General features: G+C 47.0%; 1 protein-coding gene across 2 annotated transcripts in view; it reads left to right on the forward strand.

The window, feature by feature from the left end:
- The window catches only part of TSPAN5 (tetraspanin 5), a 157,884-nt gene extending 135,915 nt beyond the window's left edge, over window positions 1-21,969 (forward strand). For both annotated transcript variants that reach the window (XM_045792202.2, XM_045792212.2), the window contains exons 3-8: window positions 8,712-8,858; window positions 12,864-13,034; window positions 15,267-15,392; window positions 17,268-17,315; window positions 17,412-17,528; window positions 19,740-21,969. In XM_045792202.2, coding sequence (XP_045648158.1) covers window positions 8,712-8,858; window positions 12,864-13,034; window positions 15,267-15,392; window positions 17,268-17,315; window positions 17,412-17,528; window positions 19,740-19,805 — 675 coding nt within the window. In that variant the 3' untranslated portion in view covers window positions 19,806-21,969. The remainder of the gene's footprint in view (window positions 1-8,711; window positions 8,859-12,863; window positions 13,035-15,266; window positions 15,393-17,267; window positions 17,316-17,411; window positions 17,529-19,739) is intronic.
- The last annotated feature ends 229 nt before the right edge of the window (window positions 21,970-22,198 follow it).

Below are 22,198 nucleotides of genomic sequence, written 5' to 3' on the forward strand. Positions count from 1 at the left end.
CAGGGCAAAAAATGCCATTCTAACATCATGTTACGTATCTTCCTTAAAATTTTAGACACAGATATACCATGTTCTGTTGAACATAAGAGTCTTCTTGCCCACTGCCGCTTGCTTTACTCAGACAGCAGAGCGTCATGGGGTAGGTGGGCAGTCCCTGCCCTGTCACTTCCTCACCTGGTGAGCTGGCAGTTGCTCCGTCTGGGAGCCGTTTCCTGCCATGCGCAGTGGTCCTACGTGGTAGGCTGATTGTGAGGGCGAATTAATCCAGGGAGCCCAGTGCCAGGCAGGGAGTGTGCTCAGTGGTGCAGCTCTTGGGTCCCTTTTCTAGCCCACCGGGACCCCCCCAGAGCCGGCCAGCTGCTTCCGCAACACCCACCTGCTGCCCAGGCTGTGGGCTCCGTTAGCACGCAAGTACGCGGGGCCTCCCGTGCTCAGAATGGCCTCTCGTTCCAGCCCCGCTCCAGCCGCCCACCCGTTAGCCTGCGCGCACCCCTCGTGACCCTCACGCACAGACCCCTCAGTGAGCCAGATCCTGCCGCTTTGTCTCTGCACTTGCCGACCTGGCCTTCTGCCCCTCCTCTCTGCTCCCGCAGCCCCCACTGCTACCGCTTCTGCCCAGCAGCCTACTGCCCTGTCTCCCCGCTAGACTAGCTCCTGAGGGAATCACTGTGCCCTCACTCTGAATGCCCAGGACGCGCAGAGCACCTGGCAGCTCTCAGGGGATCCCGAGTTTGCTCAAAAACTTGAGTGACTTCTGTCTCTGGGGCCCTAGAAAACAGCGATCACCCACCACTAGGCTGTTTGCTTTTTTTTTTTCTCCCCACTTTAGTTTGGAGGGGGGCCCCATGATCAGAGCCTCTGTCACATATTTGGGTTTAAACTATACTTAGGACCGTTTCTGGGTTTGTACTCCATCGTCAGAACATGCATTGAAAGCATCTGGGGGATGGTCTGGGCACAGGCTGGATTCGGAAAAGTGACACTTCTGCCTGTGGCTTTGTTTCTGTGTTCAGAGAGGCAGTCCCTCGCAATGGGGTGGCGTTGCTGGCCTGTGGGTGTCACCAGTGGGTGCGACTTGGCACAGCTAGCCGCCCCACCCACTGCTTGATTGCAGGATTTTATGGAGGCCTGAAAGATGACTGTCTCTCCTCCTCTTCCTCTCCCCAAAGCAGGTCATGGCCTTTTTTTTTTTTTTTTTGAAGATTTTATTTTGAGAGCGAGCACTTGAGAAAGAGCAGGGGGAGGAGCACAGGGAGAGAGAATCTCCAGCCGACTCCCCGCTGAGCGCAGAGCCCTGTCAGGCTGATCTCATGACCTTGAGATCACCACCTGAGCCGAAATCAAGAGTTGGCGCTCAACCTCCTGAGCCACCCAGGCACCCGATGTCATAGCTATTTTTTATCTGTAAGAAGGGATTACTTAAATCTCACTGATGACCTTTTTTTTTTGACAAGAAAAACTAGGAGGAAACCACATGCCTTTAAGGCAGCTGGCCCCCCTTTAACCTTGCACTTCTCCATCAGGCCCCGAGTTTTGCTGCCCCTGCAACTGTACACCGCCCCCCCCCCCGGACTGTTCAGGTCCCAGTGATCTCTTGGTTCTTCACCATCCAAGTCCTCTTTCTGGACTCTGCCACAGTTCCCTGGGCAAATGGCTGTTCGGGGGTTGTCAGGGTGGCTTTGCCTTGCAATGTTTTTGGGGAGCTCTGATGAGTGTTGAAGGAGCAGGTTCCCCTGTGGCCTTGTGGTTGCAGCTTGGGCTTCCTGTGGATGCTGTTGAAAGCTGCATCTCCAACTCTCCAGGACCCCCTCCCCCTCCCCATGCTCATTTGCTTTAGAAATGTCTTGTCCTGTTACCCTTTCTCAAGTAGGGAAATGCTTCTCTCCTTTTTATTCTAAGAAAGCTGCTGCAAGTAGGGTCTGGTTTGGGGGGGGTGAATCAGGACCCAGTCCCGTAAATCTCAGAGGGGTCCATCTGGCCTGGCTGGGTGCACGTTCCATATGCCTGTCTCTCTGTTTCTCATCCAGCAGCTGGAAGGAATGTGCTTGTATTATGCCGAAGCAGAAGAGTCCCAGACCTTAGGGCTTATTAATGCTATTTTTGCATTTCTTTTCTGTGTGGGTTGAGAGAGAAGAAACTGAAGCTTGCCAGGTGGCACACAGAGGACTCTCTGAGCTGGTGGTGGAAAAAAACCACAGACACTCCTGAGGTTTATTGGTTTGAAACCCCTTGGAGCTTTGTTGGCCTTTTCATTTCTGCACGTGTGTAGAAGCCTTTTCCAAGAAGAATTAGTTATACTCAGAACATATTCCTTTATTGCAGAAGCATGGGTGAGAAGCTGCTTCAGTTTCCAAGAAAGCTGAATGAATGAGGTGCTGAGGAGGAGGAGGTCGGAGGGGAGGTGGGCCAGTTTTTCACATTCCTGCTGAGACCTATAGTGTTCATCAAACCACTGGACAACGCGATCCCACAGGGAGGAGGACATTGTGAAGTATCTGGAAGGTCGCTCAGGAGCAGTGACTTCCACGACTGGTGCACCCGGTTGGCTCCTTGGCAGCAGAGGCCTGCTTTCCCTGGTTCAGAGTGCCGCCATCTTGGTAACTTGGCTGCTGACTTCTCAGTGTGCTCACCACCGTTGACTCACTTCTCGCTGCTCTTTTAGCCACTGCACCACTTCTGTGTACTCTTAGCTTCTACCCACTCATGACTTCTGCCTACTCGTGGCTTTTGCTTACTCATGGCTTCTCTTTTCCGCCTTTACTTAGAGTGTCTTTAGGTGACTTTCCATCCCCCAACAAAGAAGAGCTGATTGGCAGGTCAGTTACTGACACCTCCATTAGGCATGATCATGATACGGCCATGGCTTTGCTTATTAAAAGGGCCCCGCAGAACAAGTACCAGAGCCAGGTGGATTCCTCTCTAGGGCAGTTGGGTTAGATGCCCTTCCTATGTGCCTCAGTAGCATCTGATGTCTCCTCTTGGTCTAATTAGGATAGTGATGAGAATGAGGATGGTGATAAATTTTCATTGAATTCTTATTTTGTGCCAAGCACTTCGCATAGTGTTTGGATTTACTTGAATTATTTCCTTCATCCTTATGATGTGGGGTACCATTTCACTGATGTGGAAATTGAGACTTAGGCAGGGTTGGTGACTTGCCCAAGGTCACACAGGTAAGTAGGTCATGGAACTGGGATTCAGGACGAGATGTCTGTATTATCATATCCTGTCTCTTTGCCCCGCGCCTAGCACTGTCCAGGCTACCCTCTTTCTGTGTTCCAGGATTCCAGGGGAAATTGTGGGCGAACCGGGGGGGCTTGAGTCCGGTGCAGGATGAATGCTCCCTGCCACACTCGAGAGCAGCCTTGTCTGAGTGACTGGAATATCAGATCTCCCTTCTACCACGGTGAATGCACACTGGTACATTTTGTGTTTGTTGGCTCTCTAAGCTTCTGTCTGATGTTGCCTTAGTCGTGTTTCATGAGCACGTCTTATTTCTTTTTAGACACATACAGGTCTCCGTGCTAAGTTCTGAGAGATACTGTTTAGTCCCTACTAGATAATGGAGATGTCCTATTTTCACTGGAGGACCATCTCTTAAAGGCTCTGGATTGTATGCCAAGAGCTAGCTGTCCAAAAGCCAATTTGTGGAATAGCTAATTTGCTGAATATATTTGTCTGCTTTTCAACTTTTTAATTGGCTGATAATCATTTTGTGTTCGGAGCGGCACTTGACGTTGTGGTCAGCGTGTTTCTGCCTCTGCTGCGGCACCAGCTCTAGATCGGGGCATTGGACTGTGGGTACAGGACTATGTAGTATGAATGGCAAGAACTCTCACAAGCCAGTTTTTATTAATATAATCTTAATGATAACAAAGAACATATGTGTAGGAAATCTCCCTATATTCTTGAGTCTGCAGTACTTGATATATTTTTCTTGTGACCTGCGATCTTGTCTCTGGCTTTCTTACTCTGACTCTCTCTTTCTCCACTGCGGCTGTTCAGAATACCATGTTCATGTCAACCCGAGCAAATGGATAAAGGAAGAAGTACACGTGGCTAATGGATCTGCTTCTCATCCATTTGTCTCCATTCCAGTTAGATTCAACTTCCTAGGATGCTATTTTCTGACTTGATGCACAGAGTCCAGGATCCTTAACAGTTGGAGCTCCCAGGGCTCTGCCTGAAGGATCCTTGTAGGAGACGTACGAGCACGTACTCGTGGGATGCAAATACCAGGCTGTGTGTGTACTTCTCACATAAGCAGCAGCTCTGGCTACAGAGGACAGTAGCCAGATGACATTTTGTATTTCTTTTTTTTTTTTTTCCCTGACAAGTTTGAGTTCTAAAAAGTTGATATTTAAGCCCAAGGACTGAACATTGACGTTTACATGGAGAATTGGAGCTTTAATCATGTATTATGTGTCAGTGATGGAGACAAAGCACCTAAGAGTTCCATCTAGAACTCATTTCATTGATGCTGAATTGATAGGGAGTCAACAAGAAGGAAGACTGTTTACACTGGCTTAATTTCTCCATTGACTGCAAGTATCAGCCCGCTGAGTAGAGGGACCATATTAAGTCCAACACTTACCTCTGCCTCTTTTCTGCTCCCCATCCTGCCCCCAGAACTTTTTTCCAGCATAAAGTGTGAACTTCCGGTGTTGGTGGGGTGTGTGTGTGTGTGTGTTACACACCTGTGTATACGCACACATACGGCACTAAAAGCCTGGTTTATTCCGAGCTGTTGTCAGGTTGTGCAGGACTCGTCAGACGCAGACGCAGACCTCACAGAAGCCCCTTGTGCAGTCAAGGGCAGTGTATTCTAAGGATTTGGGAGTGATTCGCGGAACTCCTTGTCGGGTCAGGGATTGTGGTGCTGGCAGGATTTTCCCTCCCGGCCCTTATTCTTTGTGTATTCCTAAACCCGGCTTTCTAGTTCTCACTGCGGATTGACTTTCTCCACATGGTGAAAACCCACTGCATGTGGCCGCAGATTTGGGCCTTTTACGGCTTCAGCCACCAGAGGGAGACGCCTGTTCTAAGTCCTGGTGTCCGAGGAAGGCCATCAGACCTCTCAATTGTCACAAGGGACGTGGGGTCACATGAGAATCGGCAGCTCCGAGGGGCACATGGAGTGCATTTGGGGGAACAGGAATCCTCACAAGAAGGGGAAAGTGTTCTTCCGCAAAGAAGAGGGTGGTGCCCACAGGTGCCCAGAAGATTGGTGTCTGCCGGTGGTGTTCTCGTGCATTCCTGGGGATTTACCACGGGGTGGAACATCTATTTTAAATCACTTGGCGGACTTAACTGTAATCTTAGAGCTTGTATGTTTTTCTTCCGGCTGCTTGTCAAGTACAAGCTTTAATGATAATAATTCTTCAGCAGGCATGTTCTCTCACTTCTTACTCATTTGTCAAATTGAGCTTAACAAAATTAAAAAGTCCAATGAGAAGACCCCATCTCTCAGCAGAAGGCCGAGCCGTCAGCTCCCTGTCACTCTCGTAATCCAGAATCTGCTGCCAGGAATGTGTTCAGGCCTCTGTAATCTCTCTGTGTAGTTGGAAGCAGGAAGACTGCTTTTCAGGGGCTCTCGGGAGACCTGGCGCGGGGAAAGGAGGGCGGTCTTTTGTTCAGCTCCGTCTAGGTAAGTAATCCTAATCCCGAGGAGAAGGAAAAACTTGGGGTTTGAAGATTTGAGTTAGTTTTCAACTGATAACGACCTGGGCATATTCTGAATCCATTAAAAATAAAGTTCTCGGTAGTCTTTTTCATGCTTTGCAGAATATTATTTCCCCCAAGCACTCAGGATCTGTCTCCAGCCCTGCCTTTTGCCAGAATTTAGGATTAAAAGTAGAATCTGCAGGCCAGCTAGGCCCCCAAATGATTGTTGTTTCCATGGAAATGGTTGCAGGCCCCTCGATTGAAGCTGGCCCTGTAGGCCGGACAGAGTGAAAGTATGAAAATAAGTTTGTCTGCAAAGCCGAATACTCCTCCTCCAAAGGAGGACAGAGAGGACAGATGATCCAGGAATCTACTGACAGTTGAGATCGTTTTTTTTTTTTTTTTTTTTAAGATTTTATTTGTCAGAGAGAGAGAGACAGAGCGTGTGCACACGAGCAGGGGGGAGCAGCAGGCAGAGGGAGAAGCAGGCTCCCCACCGAGCAAGGAGCCCGATGTGGGACTCGATCCCAGGACCCTGGGATGATCGTGACCTGAGCTGAAGGCAGACACTTAACTGACTGAGCCACCCAGGTGTCCCGTAGATCATATTTTTTTCTGTAGCCTTTTGGGGTATAGCTCGGTGTGTGAGACACTGGTGTTCCTGGTGGTGCCTGACTTGCTTGGCCAGAGTTGCCCAGATAATTGCCTTTTTTATCCGTGACCTCTTTGTGTCCAGCCATAGCTCATGGAAGAGTGTTTGGGAACAATCTCATCTTTGCTCAGACTTGAGTGTGAGTCACAAAAAGCCCATTAAAAGTGGGTGAAATCATAGAATGGTCTTAAAGTTGTAAGGAACCTAAAGGTCATTGAGTCCCAATGTCCCATCCAATTTGGGAATCCGTCCTACCGCACGACTGACAAAGGCTCGTGGCTTTGGCTCTCCCATGAGTGGAAGCCTTCTCTGATCCATCGCCGGAGACCTGCTGCTGTCAGAAAGGGCTCCTTGTGATCCCGCCGACATCGCCTCCTGTCACTTCCACCTCTCCTGCCTCTTCTTAGTGCCAAGGAAATGGAGTCTCCTTCTCTCATAATTAAGTTAACTTTTTAAGTTTTAAGAATGTTATCATGTACCCTCCAACATCGTCTTTCCCCCTGGCTGAGCGGGTCCAAAACCTTAAGACTTTAAGTATTAACACCTGTGTTCAAAGGCATTCTAGGGGGAGAGGTTCATTTCCTTCCAACACTGGCTCCTCACCACTGTTGCCCGGATTTCGTGTGACTTCTCCAGCAGTGTTTTTCTTAGTATCATCTGTGTAGGTGGAGAATTTCGGTAACAGTATTTCTGTGTGCCCCCCACCCCTCCCCGGAGTATTCATAATTCAGAGCTTGGAAATCTAAGAAGCACAGCACTGGATCAAACCATTGGTCCGAGCAGTCTCACGAAGGGTGTGGTTGTGTTTGTGACGTCTCCTCAGAAGTTAGTGGACACACCCTACATTCCTAACTGCTTCCCTAATCCTTCAACCCTTCATCTGTGACTTTATTTAAACCTTTGGCCTTTCCTGTAAGGTTTAAATTGTACATGTTAACAGTTCTTTATTTCTCATATGTGTTCTATTATTAATATCCTATTATTGCTCTTAAGTTAATGCCCCCCCTAAAAGAAACAAAAACCCAACAAACAAAAGATGTTTTTTCCGAATGATCCTACAGCTTTAATTAAAATGGATAAAACTTAAAACTCCTAAACTCAGGTGTTGGTCCAGTCTGACTGGGAAGTGCGGGGAAGCAGATACATGGCTTCCACTTGGTGGGGAAAGAACACTGAAGTAGACGTTCTGCTCTGGTTTCAGAAAATCAATAAATAGCTGTGTGACCTCCAGCAAGTCACCAAGCCTCTCTGGGTTCCATTTTCCTTAAAGTATACATAAAATCAGATAAATAATTTCTGTTCTTTCAGGTTGTTGGGAGTGTTTTGAAACAAACGATTTAAGACTTCACAGCAAACTATACCGTGATACTCTGGGGTATTTTGAGAGTTCAAAACAAATTTAATAAGATAAGAAAATAAAATATTGGTGATACTGGGTATTTAAGACTCCTGTACATTCACAGTTTCAAAGTAACAGTAGTCTGTCTCTGTAGGAATGAATAGCAAATATGCACCTTGTATTTTAGAGGGAAAAAAAATCTCGTAATTTCTAACATAGGTTCTGGGTGGTATTTGACCTGGTATCATGGTTGAGGGAGAAATTATTTTTGTAAAAAAAAAAACATAGCATGTTCATAGAGAAATGAAAGCACTCTGGTTCCTTTGGCAGGAGAATAGAAGGGTGGAAAGCCAGGGAGTAACTCCTGGTTTGTGAATCATTTAAGTGTCAGTCCTTAAAAAACAGTGGTAAGGGAATACGCTTAATAACTCAAGAGGGGACAGCCGTGAGCACAGACCGCCCAAGTGGGCTTTGGGCATCTGAGCCTGATAGAGTCTCCTGGGAAGGAGGGGGATCCTGAGGCACGGTTTTTCCCTGGAAAACTTTCAGGGCCTTGTGGCTGGGACTGGCCGCTGTGTCAGCCTGCAGCGTCTAGCTCGGCCCTTGTTCCCTAAGAAATGCCTCAGGCTTGAAGCAGACACTTGTCTGACCCCTGCTTGTCCCGGGCACTGAAAGGTGACTTCTCTTCCTGGGTGTTGGGCAGTGTGTTTTTCTTGCACGCTGTTTTTTACCCATGACCACTTTCATTTGGGACGTAGAAGACAAACGTAATATCACATCTTCTCCATACAGGGTCTGATGACCGTTTCTCGGGGTCATTTCTTTGCTTTATACAGTTTTGCCAAAAATACAAACCCATCTACACCTTGGAAAGAAAGTAGGTTTGTTTGGTTTTATTTATTTTTTGCAGTGTTTCTTGAGTATTAATCCCACCTAACAATCAGATTACCTCTGAAGTTTTTCTTTGCAAGGAGAAAAGACAATTGTAATAATCTTTCCATGTTGAAAAACTGTCCCTGCGTCCTAGTGCCCTGTTGTTTGCTTCTCTGTCCCCAGGGAGTTCTGTCCAACATCTCTTCCATCACCGATCTCGGCGGCTTTGACCCGGTTTGGCTCTTCCTCGTGGTGGGAGGAGTGATGTTCATTTTGGGATTCGCAGGGTGCATTGGAGCGCTGCGGGAAAACACGTTCCTTCTCAAGTTCGTGAGTATCACGTTCTGCCGGCGGCCGAGGGCCAAGCTCCCATCTTATCACAGGAAGACACCCTCTCTATAGGCGAGGTGGCTCTGCCAGAGGCACAGTGACAATATGGCCCAGTTAATGCTTTCCCTTCCGGAGAACTCTCTAGATCACTGCCCCCCCCCCCCCCCGCCCCCCATGCTTCCTTAAAAATGGAAGTACCAGCCCCAACCCGTGCCATCCGTGGAGATTTTGCGTGGCTGTGTCAGGACTTTGCATTCCAATCCCTCAAATGCCTTTAGACTGAGGTAGGTATATGTATAGTTTTCTTCCTTTAGGTGCTTTCTTCCTCCTCTTTTAAGCACATAGTCAGTAGGGAGCTGTTCATACGGTTGGTTTAGAAAAACCAGGCATAAGCCCAGTGGCTGCGGCCTATTCAGATGCAATCTGTTAAGTCATAGGTTTCGGTGAGCGGGAGAAACAGTAGAGGCGCGTCTTCCTTCTTCTCTGCCGGTCCAGAGTTCTCCTTTTGTATGATCAGCAGCATTTTTAGATCCTTTGCAGGGAGTTTGGTGTGATCACTGTTCGCATGAATATTTTTGGAGGAGGAGTTTTACCAGGGGGCAGATAAGTAATAAAAGGAGAGAATGAGAAAGCCTTTCCTTTGGAGATTCCTTCCAGAGGAGGATGGAACGGGCCCTGCTTCCACGTACGTATCCGAGGCAGGTTTGGTAAGTGTGGCCAAAGGTTAGCCGGATACCGGTCATTCTGGAGCTTGGCGTTGTGGCGGGCTCTGTGTCGATGTCCTCTGCACAGCGTCCGCTCCCCTTTCCAAAAACAGGAAAGGATGAAGAAGAAAAAAATCCTCCTTTGTGTGGTGAGGCAAGATGGTGGGATTTCTAGACGACAGGAGTAGGATCCTGTCACCTGTTCCTAGAATCCTGCTCAGCATGGTCCAGGGCCATTTTCACTGACAAGCAGAGCCTGTGTTAGCACTAGTCCGCACCACACGCCGTGCGCGCTTCTCTTCCCCAGCACTTCTGCCACGTCGTCGTCTGGCATTCTTTCTTGAATATCCCTAAGGAGCGTGCACGCACCATACCCCACCCAGGGTAGCCCATTTCAAATTTGGGCAGCTGTGGTACAGAGGAGGTTTTAGCGAATCTCACCTGGAAGTTCATGTGTTTAACCTGTAAGTTTACATGACTCTGCTGTCAGGGAAACTGAGGGATACTTGGGCCTCCATACAACTGAGCGAGCAGTTGATTCTCTGTTCTGTTTACCTTGGTCTGTGGTGGGAGCAGCTGGCTTCCCAACACTCCATTGGCCTTATCTCCCATTTTCCCTTTTTACACACACACACACACACACACACACACACACACACACACACACACACTTACTTCATTGCCCACCTAATCAGAGACCTGTGGCGTCCCCAGGAGAGCTTTGCCCCCGATCCTCACCTGCCAGTCTTCTTGGCACGAGATCCTTCAAAATGTGTGGGCTCACCTCACTCAGCTTTTCTATGGTACGTAACCATTTGCCCTGGATAATACTTAACCATTTGCCACTATTTTACCAGTTAGAGGCTCCATGCCTCCAAATATGGGATCCCCTTTAATGGGATTTCCTTGAATATATTTTAGTTTATAAGCGTAGTCCCTTCAATACAATTTGTTGTGTTTGTCGTTGAAGGTACCAGAGTGAACAGGCAGAAATAGATCCGTTTCTCTAAATCAGCACCTTAATTTGTAAAGTCCCATGTTGGGAATGAAGAAAATTGTATTGTTTCTTGGCTTTTGAAAATCACGGGTAATATTTAAAATGGCTTCTCTATTTAGTACAAACAATAAAAACTGGCCCAGAATATTCTTTGAGCAGGAGCTATGAAATAAGTAAGAAGTGAATGTCAGCATGCCTTTCACAGCCCCGGAGATCTGAGGCTGCGAGGCGAGGAGGTCTGCTGAGGGGAAGTCTGAGAGCCAGGAGAATGTGAAATGGAAACGGAGCTTCCCGGTCGACGGAGGCCCTAAGACGGAGTCTGCGAGTCAGTCTCCGCACCTTTGGACATGGGGGAAGTGAGGTCACAGGGCCAGAGCACACGGGTTTCTGCCAAATAGTCGATAAGAATTTAATTTGAAGTCAATTTTTGATCTCTGTATCATATAGCACTAAGAAAAACTTTACCAGGGTAGCTGGAAAATGAACTTGCCTGACCTTTATGGTGGTGAGGACAAACACTGAATCGAAATCTCGCGTGACTTCTGCGGCGCTGTTTTGTGGGCACGTGGACGTGAGCTGGCTCTGGTTTTCACGTTGGTATAGCATGGTAACGTTTGTATTTCTGTACCTAATAAAGGGAGGGGAGTTGTTCTACGCTATGGGGTAGGTATTGAATAAAAGTGATCGTTTTTTTCCCGTCCTTTTCTCTAGATGGAGGAAATCTTACTTTGAAGTTATTGGTACCACTGATGATAGTTTAGGTGCTCTTTCTACTGAATCCATCCAGGACAGATAACCAGGGGGAGGTCTGTGGAACCTCAAGGGCTGAGCTCTGGAGGGTCTAAATTAGAGCCAAACCTTGGAGTCCTAGACTTTGCCAGGCACTTATTTCTTTCTTCCACCGCTCCCCTCATGCCCACCCTCCCAGAACGGCACTTGGCGCCCTGGATATACACTGTCAGATACACGGAGATCTGATGCGAAATGGCCCCACCCCACTGCCCTCTCCGGTCCCTATGCCCCCCCCCCCATGGCAGCTAAGACTGTGGGGTCTCTGGAGGCAGGATTCTGTCTTACCCATCCTTGCATCTGCAAAGCCTACCAAATCCAGGACCTGATCTATTATGGGTCCTTTGGATATTTGCTGGAGGAATTCACATCTTTTGTCTTTTTCTTATTTTAATAAGTAACTGCACTCTCTTTGCACCACTCCTCCAGCACATTTTCCTCTCGGTTGGCTGCTGATGTCTGCCTGCTGAGCGTAGAAACAGCGGACAGCTTTAGTCCCCTGTGCCTCCTCGGCCACTCAAGTCCTGTAGCCGCCACGGGCTCTGCTGAGCAACCGTGGCCTCAGTGTCCCCCTTTCTGTCCTTGTCACCAGAAGCTTGCCTGGTCCTTCACGGCCTCATTTCTCATAATCTGTTTCAGCAAAAAAGTTGGGAAAGAGTAAGAGTGTGGGGGTGATAGGAAGTGGAAGGAACCGTGGGTGTGAACAGTGCGTTGGTATGACTGAGTCGAGGCTCTTCTGAGCCTTCGAGATGAAAGGAGAATTTCTCCAGCTTTATGGGCAGTCACCATGCTACCTGGCGCCCCCAGCCTTCCTGTGTAAATTCTTGTCCACATCAGCCAGAAGTCTGCTTTCAGCTGCAGGGGGATGTTACTTAAAATCTTCCGACGCTGGTATTTACAAAGAAGGGGGAGCACAGCTAGCATTCCTAAGAAAGCTTTCAACTCAGTTTTCATTCTGTTTTCATGATGGGAAATGATTTTCATGTCCTAGTCACCCCCCCAAAGTTCCTCTTTGACCCTGTAAAGTAGGTGCAAAGGGGATTTAAAGTAGTGTCTGAATCCAAAAAAGGACTGTATTGCATACAGAATCAAGGCCATAGTAACAAATGACAGTTGATCTGAAAATTCTGGGATCGTTTCTCAACATTACGAGAGCTTACTAGAGGTAGGGGCGGGTCATTGTTCAAGCGTCTGGCAGTGCGTGAATCCGGAGAAACTCATTAGGCCTTAATGTGGGTCTAATGAGAGATTGCTGTTATCCATGTTTGCTTATAGGCTTTGTTGTCTAATTACCAAACGGACCATCAGAACCCCGAAAATGTGATTATGAACGATTTTTTAAAAACCTTTCTTGGAGTGTAATATTCTCTTAATGAATCTTAAGAAACTGAAGATTATAAGCTTTGGACACGTGTAACAACCCAATGTAATTACAGACCTTTTTAGAAGGGACCATTTAACTATATATGATCAAAATAGCCCTTTTAACTGTTCTCTGTGTGTCCTTTGTCTTAGTTTTCTGTGTTCCTGGGAATTATTTTCTTCCTGGAGCTCACTGCTGGGGTTCTGGCATTTGTTTTCAAAGACTGGATCAAAGACCAGCTGTATTTCTTTATAAACAACAACATCAGAGCGTACAGAGATGACATTGATTTGCAGAACCTCATAGACTTCACGCAGGAATATGTAAGTTTAAATTTGGTTTATTTTTAAGTTGAAAGCCTCCTCGAGGAATGAACGTTACTCCCGGCTTCTGCCCGCGCCAGCTGGAACATACCTCTGACTTTGCCACATGGGGTTTTTTTGTTGTTGATTTTCTTGTGTATTCATTCTTTTCTAACCTGCTTGATGACTTCCATGATTTATACCCTAAGTGGAAATGTTCTATTTTCACTGATCTCAATTTCTCCTAAGTCCGAGGGACAGAGAAAACCTCTCGAGCCACGAGATTGTAAGCACACACACTGTTTCCCGTCAACACCTGCAGAGTATTGCTTCGCTCTAGGTGTCACGGGTTACGTGGTGTCTAATGTGGATTCTTCCTTGTTCCTTGCCCCCTTTTGGGCATCCTCCACACTTCGCGGCTCCCAACAATACGTTCAGCGATAGAGTATTTGTCCACAAAGTTCCTGAAACATGCCTATCCAAATGTCATAGCACACGCAGTCCCACACGACCGAACATTGAGCGACTTCTAAGCCCTGGTGGCTTCTGACATGTGAAAAACCTGCTAAGCACAGCACCTCCCCCGCCCCCAGGTTTCCCAACGTTAGCAGGTGACGTCCCCGTCATGCAAATGAAGTCGCAGATGCCCTGTGTGACTCAAAATGGAAAATGGTCAGAAATACAGATCTAGTGCCAAAGTCTAATTAGCGACGGGGCCGTGGGCTCACGGAACCTTGCCCTGTTTCCCCACTAGGAAAATAGAAATCATGACAGTGGCTGTTTCACTCCTGCGAATATTAGTACACTCTAATAACATGTACGTGGTTTTCTATGAGGCTCAAAGTGTTACTGACCTCGGGTGCGAAGGTCTTTATTTGCATGCCCTGAGAAATTAGACAGTGGTGTCTGTGACCTAACTGTTTGCGGCAGGACCAGCGGGCAAACAGAAGCCCAGGGGACCAGTGGCTGTTTCTGGGATGGACAGCTTTCCAGAGGGAGGTGGGGGTCCCCTCTGATAAAGGGAGGAGACGGCTGCGTGGGCACTTGCCCGAGGGGAGCGCCCTCCTCTGTCGGGTACTCAGAAGTGCCCCGAGTGCCCAGGAGCGAGCTGCGTGTCAGGTGTGAAATTCAGCTCTGGTTCACCTCGGCAGACCCCACTGTCTTGTTAGGTCATAATGGATGCAAGCTCACACCTTGCCAGGTATTATTGCTCACTGGTTTGCATGACAGATCTGAGGAAGCTTTGTAGGCAGACCTGGAGATGCGCGAGCCCAGCCCTCGGAGGACCAGACGAGCTGGGAGAACATGCGTATACACGTCCTCTTGAAGTGCTGTCTGCTTCATATGGAAATACCGTTGTTTCATGTGATTTTATTTTTCTGTCCTGGAGTGTAATGTTTGGAAGTAGCTTGTGGTCCTGAAAGCCCGAAAGTGGTCAAGGCTTGGTGTTCACGTGACAGAGAGTAGAGCTCGTCAGTAGGGGGAGTAATGAAGGGGCCTCTGGAGCAGCCCGTCCTTGAATCAGGCCCTTTTGAGACTCACTGACTTTAACAGCTCATTTTATATAGATATTAATTAGATGATGGAATTTTTAAAGTTGAAAATGTAAATGCATGTTCTTAAAAAAAAAGTGCAGAGTAGTAACAGATATACAATGAAAAGTAAGCCCTTAAAACTTTTGGGGGTGATGAGTATGTTCCCTGTCTTGATTGTGGTGGTGGTTTCACAATGTATACATATGTCAAAGCTTAAAAGATTGTACCCTTTCAATATGTGCAGATTATTGTATGTCAATTATACTGCAATAAAAAGGATTTTTAAAAAACCATTAAGGCTGCAGAGAACACAGTTTTTAAAAAGTAAGCCTGTAGTTCTCCCACCCTCAGCCTCCTTCAGACACTACCACAGTTTAGTGTCCTGTTTATCCTTCTAGAATGTTCCTCCAGGCACCCACACCAGGCAGACCTTGTTCTGACTGAGGCTCCTGCAGGACTCCTGTCCTCCCTTCCAACACCTGACCCCGTGGGCCTCCTCAGTCATTTAAATCAGCTGCCAGCACACCCTTACGCGTCTTGAGCCTCAGTCATTTGGGAAGCTTTTATAGGGGCCCTTTAGGTTTAGTTTGGTTTAAAAGTAAATTCTGAGACAGAAGAGGAGGTTAGAGCTGGCGGAAGCGGGGTGGCGGTCGTTTGGCGGTGGGGAGTGGAGGCGCCTCCAAGTCGAGATGTCCTAATTCTCTCCTGTTTGCTCTAGTGGCAGTGCTGTGGGGCTTTTGGAGCTGATGATTGGAACCTAAATATTTACTTCAATTGCACAGATTCCAACGCAAGTCGAGAGCGATGCGGCGTGCCCTTCTCCTGCTGCACTAAGGACCCCGCGGTGAGTGGGCGCCCGCAGACTGTGGGCCAGCCCTGCGCCTCACACCGGGCGGGGGGCTGAGCAGAGTGGTTTTTTCCTTGAAGCCTCTTCTTACCTGCTTGTCCCAATTGCAGCCCCTAAAGGGGGCATAGTGTTCAGATCTTCCCAGGAGGAGTGATCCTTGCTGACATTATTTTAATAGCACACGCTGGTTCTTATTCTCAGCCTTCTTGTGAGTTGACTCAATAAAATTCAGAACGTTCCTACTGCCAGGATCACCATCATCTTCCCTCTTTGGGTGAAACGAAGGCCCGTGGAGGTTAAGTACTTTCCCAGGTCCACCTTGCTAGCAGGTGACGGAGCTGAGCTTCGGACCCAGGAAGCCTGCCTGAAGTGTCTGTTCCTTCCTTATGAGCGGACGGGCTAGGTGGGAGCAGTCTGCATTGGCTGGGGGCCAGTGACCCTTTGCTTCCTGGCTTGCTTCTGGGAGAACATTAGGGACAGGAGAAGAGTCTGAGGTGCGATAGGGCTCGTCTACCAGGTAGGAAGACTAGCTGCCTGGGCTCTCGGTTGCAACGATGATAATAACTGCAGTTTGTGTTTTATTTAAGAAAAGAAAAAGCGATAAACCTGTTCATAACCCTTTCCCCGTGGGTTTGGTTATGTTTTGGGTCACATCCTGTGACTGGTGTGTAGGATGACTTAAAATGCCAAGTGCCTGGTTGTAAGTTAAAAGCCAGGAGTGAGCGTTAGAACAAGTGCGAGAATTTGCTTCTGCACGTGTCCGTTCCACTTACTTCGGTCTCCCAGGCCGTCGGTCCAGGCAGCCGCCCCCAGACCGCCCTTCTTGAAATCAAGCGGAGCCCAGGGTGCTAGTGAGTTCAGTGGCCGTGTCCCCATGCAAGGTGGAGCATGTTTTGGGGCTCTTGAAAAGGGGTCATGGTCTTGGTGTGGAACAGTGGTTCTCTGAGGGCTTCAGAGGGGTCTCTGGGCTGTTACTCTTGGTCTGAAAGAGACTGAGAATCAGAAAGGACAGTGCTCCCCTGCTCTGAGACCTTGCCAGGAAGCCCACCTTTCCCACTGGCTCATGTCTTGCTTCCCTCTGAGGAGGGCTGAGAGGCAGGAGAGCGCCCAGCACAGAGCCCTGGGTGTCACTCAGGTGGCCTTGCGCTGACCAGCAGGGACAAACTGTTCTGTCTCCGGCTGCTGCCCCGTGTTAACATTCCACCAGAAGAATTATGAAGTGTCAGAAGGCATTATGCCTCCCTTTCCAACTACAGATACTCTGGGTCGAGATTTCTCATTCCACAAATGCCGAGCTAATAAAATCCACCCCATACCCTGCGGAGGGGGAAAATAAACAAACCTGAAACAGGAGAACCCATGTTTCTGATCGGGCCTGTGAGGGGTCAGGGGCTCTGTCCGTGTGTTATGTTGTCGGGGCATTGTTTTGGTTATTAATTATTAAAGTAACGCATTCTCATTGAAAAACCATTTAAATGATATGGAAGTATATAGGTTAAGAAGTAAAAGTTCCCGTAAAAGAGCATAAACGAAGATAGTCATTGTGCCGTTTCCCCATGGCTTTTACTATGTCTCCGTTTTCTAACCCCCTAAGCTTCCGGAGGTTGTCAGTAATGCGCTTGCTATTCATATATTTCCTGAGCCTCCGTTTTCTTCTTCTGGGAAAGAGGGCATATTTTAATACCTGCTTCTGAGGATTGTTGTGATAATTACTTGGGATAATGTCTCAAAGTGTTATTTAACCTGGTGCCTAGGACATTTGCATGCCCAAGTACGCTTTCGATTAATGACACTTCACAGGAATCTTCTGCTAAGTCTCAGGTGGGCTGGCTGTTGAGTGAATTTCACCTTTCTGTTTCCTTTCTCCACCAGGAAGATGTCATCAACACTCAGTGTGGCTATGATGCCAGGCAAAAACCAGTAAGTGGAATCTCATCTTGTCGCTTGGCACAAAGGGTGTTGGAGGAGCTTTTGGACTTGCATGGTGACACTGTGCTCTCCTCTTCCCTTGTGAAGGAAGTTGACCAGCAGATTGTAATCTACACGAAAGGCTGTGTGCCCCAGTTTGAGAAGTGGTTGCAGGACAATTTAACCATCGTGGCTGGTATTTTCATAGGCATTGCATTGCTACAGGTAAGACAAGGCTTCTTGATGGATGTCACAGGGAAATGATGCCCTGGGAGAGCCCTCCCCATGACAGGAGCTCTGCTGAATCACCTTAATGTCACGGGTTTTAAGACACATCGGAGGGCTAGGGAACAGACGTAAGCTGTTTGGTTTGTATTTTATTTAAAGCCCTGATTTTAGATTCTGTATCCTGACATACTTCAGGAAATCTTTTTTCCTTTTCAAGATGGAGAAATTGATTGGGTCAGCAATTGCCTACTGGCATTCCGGTGTTTCCATGGGCAAAGTAATCACTGCCTTGTGACAGGCGGGGCAGGCAGGGATGGTCGGAAGGAGATCTCAGTGGCAAGATTAAGACTTTTTAGAGTTTCGCAGACATCCTGTGTCCCTTTCTCTCTCTGGACCACCTTGTCAAAGTGTTAGTGAGGGAAGGAAGCACCCACTTTCCCTCTTAAGGAGCCCCAAGAGCTGGGGTTTTTATCTTGTAGAGATATAGTACTTTTCTTAGAAGGTCACAAATTGGGCACAGTAGTTGAAAGAAATTAAGACCTAAATAAATGGAAAGTCATCCCATATTCATAGATCGGTAGACTTACTATCGTTAAGGTGGTAGTACTCCTCAAATTGATCTACAGGTTCAATGCAATCCCTATCAAAAGTACAACTGCCTTTTTTGCAAAAATGGACAAGGCCCATCCTAAAATCCATGTGGAAATGCAACAGACCCAGCATAGCAAAACAAACTTGAGAAAGAACAAAATTGGAGAACTCACACTTTCCAATTACAGACTTACTACAAAGCTGCAGTGATCAAGGTAGTACATAAGGTTGAACGTAGAGATCAGTGAAATAGAATTGAAAGTCAGAAAGAAGCCCTACCTCTATCTATGGTCAGTTGATTTTTGGCAAGTCACTGGGAATAGTTTTTTCAACAAATGGTGCTGGACCAACTGGTTGTCTATAGACAAAAGAATGAATTTGGACCCCTACCTCACACCATATATAAAAATTAACTCAAAATAGATCAAGGACCTAAACCTCAGAGCTAAAACTATGAAAAACTCTTCGAAGACAGTGTACGTGTAAATCTTTGTGACCTTGGATTAGGCAGCCTTTTCATCATATGTTAATATGGTACCAAAAGCACAAGCAACCAAAGGGAGTAGGTAAGTTGGCCTTCATCAACATTTAAACTTCTGTGCTGAAAAGGATACTATTAAGAAAGAGAAAAGACAACCCACAAAATGAGAGAAAATATTTGCAAATCAAAGGGATGTAGTGTCTAGAATATATAAAGAAAAACTCAACAATAAAAACACAAACCCAATTTAAAGATGGCCACGGAATTTGAATCAGATATATCTCCAAAGAAAGTACAAGTAGGCAATAAGCACATGAAAAGATGCTCACCATTAGATGTTAGAGAAATTCAAATCGAAACCACAGTGACCTAGCACTTCACACGTACTAGGATGGATATAATTCAAAAGGAGGACAGTAGCAAATGTTGGCAAGAATGTGGAGAAATGGGAACCCTCGTACATTACTAAAGGGAGTGAAAACAGTAGTCACTGTGGAAATGGATTTTGTGCTTCCTCAAACTTCAATGGAGTTCACATAAGACCCAGCAATTCCACTCCCCCAAAAGATTGAAAACCTGTTCACCAGAAAGTTGTACAGGGACACTCATAGCAGCACCGTTCATAATAGCCAAAAAGTGGAAACAGTGTAAATGTCCATCAACTGACGAAGGATAAACAAGATGTGTTTTATCCATCTAGTGTAATATTATTCCAGCCATCAAAAGGATTGAGCTACTGGTACATGCTGCTGTATGGATGAACCTTGAAAACATTTTGCTCTGTGACCCCAAAAGACCACATGTTATATGATTCCGTTTATATGGAATGTCCAGAGTAGGCAAGTCCTAGAGATAGAAAGTAGATTAGTGGCTGCCAGGGGTGGGGGAATGGGAATGCCTGCTAACGGGTACAGTTTCTTTTCAGCGTAATGAAATGTTTTGGATTTAGATAGTGGGTCGTAGTTGTACATCCTTGAGAGTATACTAAAAATCACTGAATATTTAAAAGGACATATTTTATGGTGTATGAATTATCAATTTAAAAAATGAAAGATAAGGAAAAGGTGATTCATTGGCCAGGGAGAAGCCTACTGAAGTTGAGTTTCACTGTTTGACTCTTTCCCTTCCTTTCTCAGATTTTTGGGATCTGCCTGGCTCAGAATCTGGTTAGTGATATTGAAGCTGTCAGGGCTAGCTGGTAGAGCCCTGCATCACTGCTCTAAGACACTGGACAGCCCAGCCTTCCTGACCCTCCAGCGTGCCCAGCCGATCCACACTGCGATCCCACGTGATGGAACTGCCGAGAACTTGGTTTTGGGCGGGTACAGCTGGGAGATGCTGCTCACTGACAGAATTAAAAAGATAACCAGTATGAAAGTCATTGCGCCGTGAATCTCTACTGTAGCCGTGAATTTATGGATGGTTGGATACTTACCAAAAAGGAAAAAAAGGGAGGGTGAGGGACCCGGATGTACTTGAGTTTGTGGAACACACAGTCTTGTTCTCTCCTTCAGTGATCGGGGGGCTGGGAGAGGCGGTTTCTGCTCTTCGTCACACCTTGAAGGGACTTTCTGTTCCGTGGCCTAAAGAAGTGCATCTTTTCTAAAACTCAACCCTTACCTGGGAGGGCTGTGGGTTTTTTTGTTTTTTGTTGTTTTTTTGTTTTTTGGGTTTTTTTGCATCCCTTCACTGTACGTTTCAGGGACCTGTTATCCCAAGAAGAAAACAGCTTGTCTTTGGGTTCAGATATTGTGATCGCATTCAACAAGTCATGTGGGTGGGCGCGCCTGGTCTCTCCTGGAGTGTCTCTTTTCAGGGAAGTCCTGTATGCCATGTGCGTGGAGTAAGGGCATCGGAACACCTCACGATGCTGAATTTTAGCAGGATAGATCGTTGTTCTAAGTAGGCCTGAGCTTTATTTATCAGTGAATTCAAGGAGAAAATGAGGTTAATGAAGAGGTATTAATTAACACCCCTCACCCCAGCCCACCAAATTAGTTGTTGGATTCTTTGGAAACTGGAATATTCTGGGCTTTGTTCTGCTTTTGTGTGTGTGTGTGTGTGTGTGTGTGTGTGTGTGTGTGTGTGTTTGTCTCCCAAAAGTGAGAACTAAGATACAGTTTCTCTGAAAGTGTTTTCTTAGCTCAGCTCGAATATTAATTTTTTTGGTATGCTCTTCCTGCATGATCTGTGAATCTGACTGTACCAGCTCCTTTTCCTGCCATCTTTCCTACAAGCATTTATAAACGTTATTGGGTCAGCATTTATTTCATAGGTTCACTGCCTTGAGTGCTGTGACGTGTCCTCCCTGGCTGGGAATGGACTGGCCAGCCGTGCCATTGCCAGTGCTTCCATGGACTCAGCAATCCCTTGACGCTGTCAGTCTTCGGGGCCTGGTCTGCAGTCCCTCCCCCCCCTTCTCTTTGAATGGAATTGAACCTAATTCCGAAACAGTGTTGACATAATCAAAAGACTTAAAATGTCGTTGGTTTTTTTTTTTTTCCTTATTCTGGTTTTAGTTTGCTTTCATTAAAAAACAAAACAAAAACAAAAAGCAAAAAAACAAGTGCATGGCCAGAGCTCCTTCTGTTCTCCTAGTGCAGACTAACCATCAGCACGGTAACAAAGCACAAATACTTGGGAAGGAAGTGCATGGATGGGGCAGGTGTTCTGTGACCCCACGTGGGAAACCCTTCCAGGTGCTGCCACTCACCCCTGTCCCCACTAAGGTGGGGAGGGATGAATTTTGTCCCCAGATTTGAATCCAGCTGGTTTCTACCAGGATGTCCCTCTCCTGGGAGCAGATATTAGCCTGTGGCATGCTGGGAAACCACAGGTGTATTTTGCAGTGATGACCCACTTGCCAACACAAAACTGGGCGGCCAGCAAGCATGCTTTATGGAAACTTAGCAAGGTGTTCTACTTCAGCCCCATGTTGCATCCCTGCGGCTGATGAACATGGTAATGTGCTCAGAGAAGGGACAGAAAGTCTTTGAAAACTGTCTCCGTGTGGGTGTGCGTATGACTGCATGTGTGTGCTCGTGTCTCTGTATAGTTAAGAGTTGTTCATTCCACATTCTGGCTGTAAGATGATTCTATGTCATCTCTGCCCCACGCAGTTGTCATTCTGTAATGTCATTCCAACATGGAGAAGACTTGAGCCTCACAGTTGGCACTCTTGTCTTATTACCTCATTCTCCCGTGAACTCCATCTGAATCAGGCAAGATTCCCTCCCTTTGGCACATCCAGTGAAAGGCCAAACGGCAAGTCCAAGTGAGTTCTAAATTTTAATTAATCACCCTTTATTTTTTACACTTGAGAGTGGTTGTAATTAAGGCTGTCATTAATAAACTGGTTCTACCTTACATGGAGTTATGTCTTTCTTCATTACCTGTCTGGGAGTCACAAAATTCTCTAATCCGGTGCTTCTCAGACTTGAGCATGCGTCGGGATCAACCGGAGTAATTGGTTGAAACCAATTACTGTGTTTGCGCCATCCCCAGAATGTCTGATTTCGTAGGTCTGCGGTGGGCCGCGAGAATGTGCATTTCTGGACAAGTCCGCGGGTGATGCTGTTGCTGTGTGTCTTGGAGG

The sequence above is a fragment of the Ursus americanus genome, chromosome 8 (assembly GCF_024610735.1).
Source record: "Ursus americanus isolate L20-20 chromosome 8, mUrsAme1.1.p, whole genome shotgun sequence".
Taxonomy (NCBI): Eukaryota; Metazoa; Chordata; class Mammalia; order Carnivora; family Ursidae; genus Ursus; species Ursus americanus.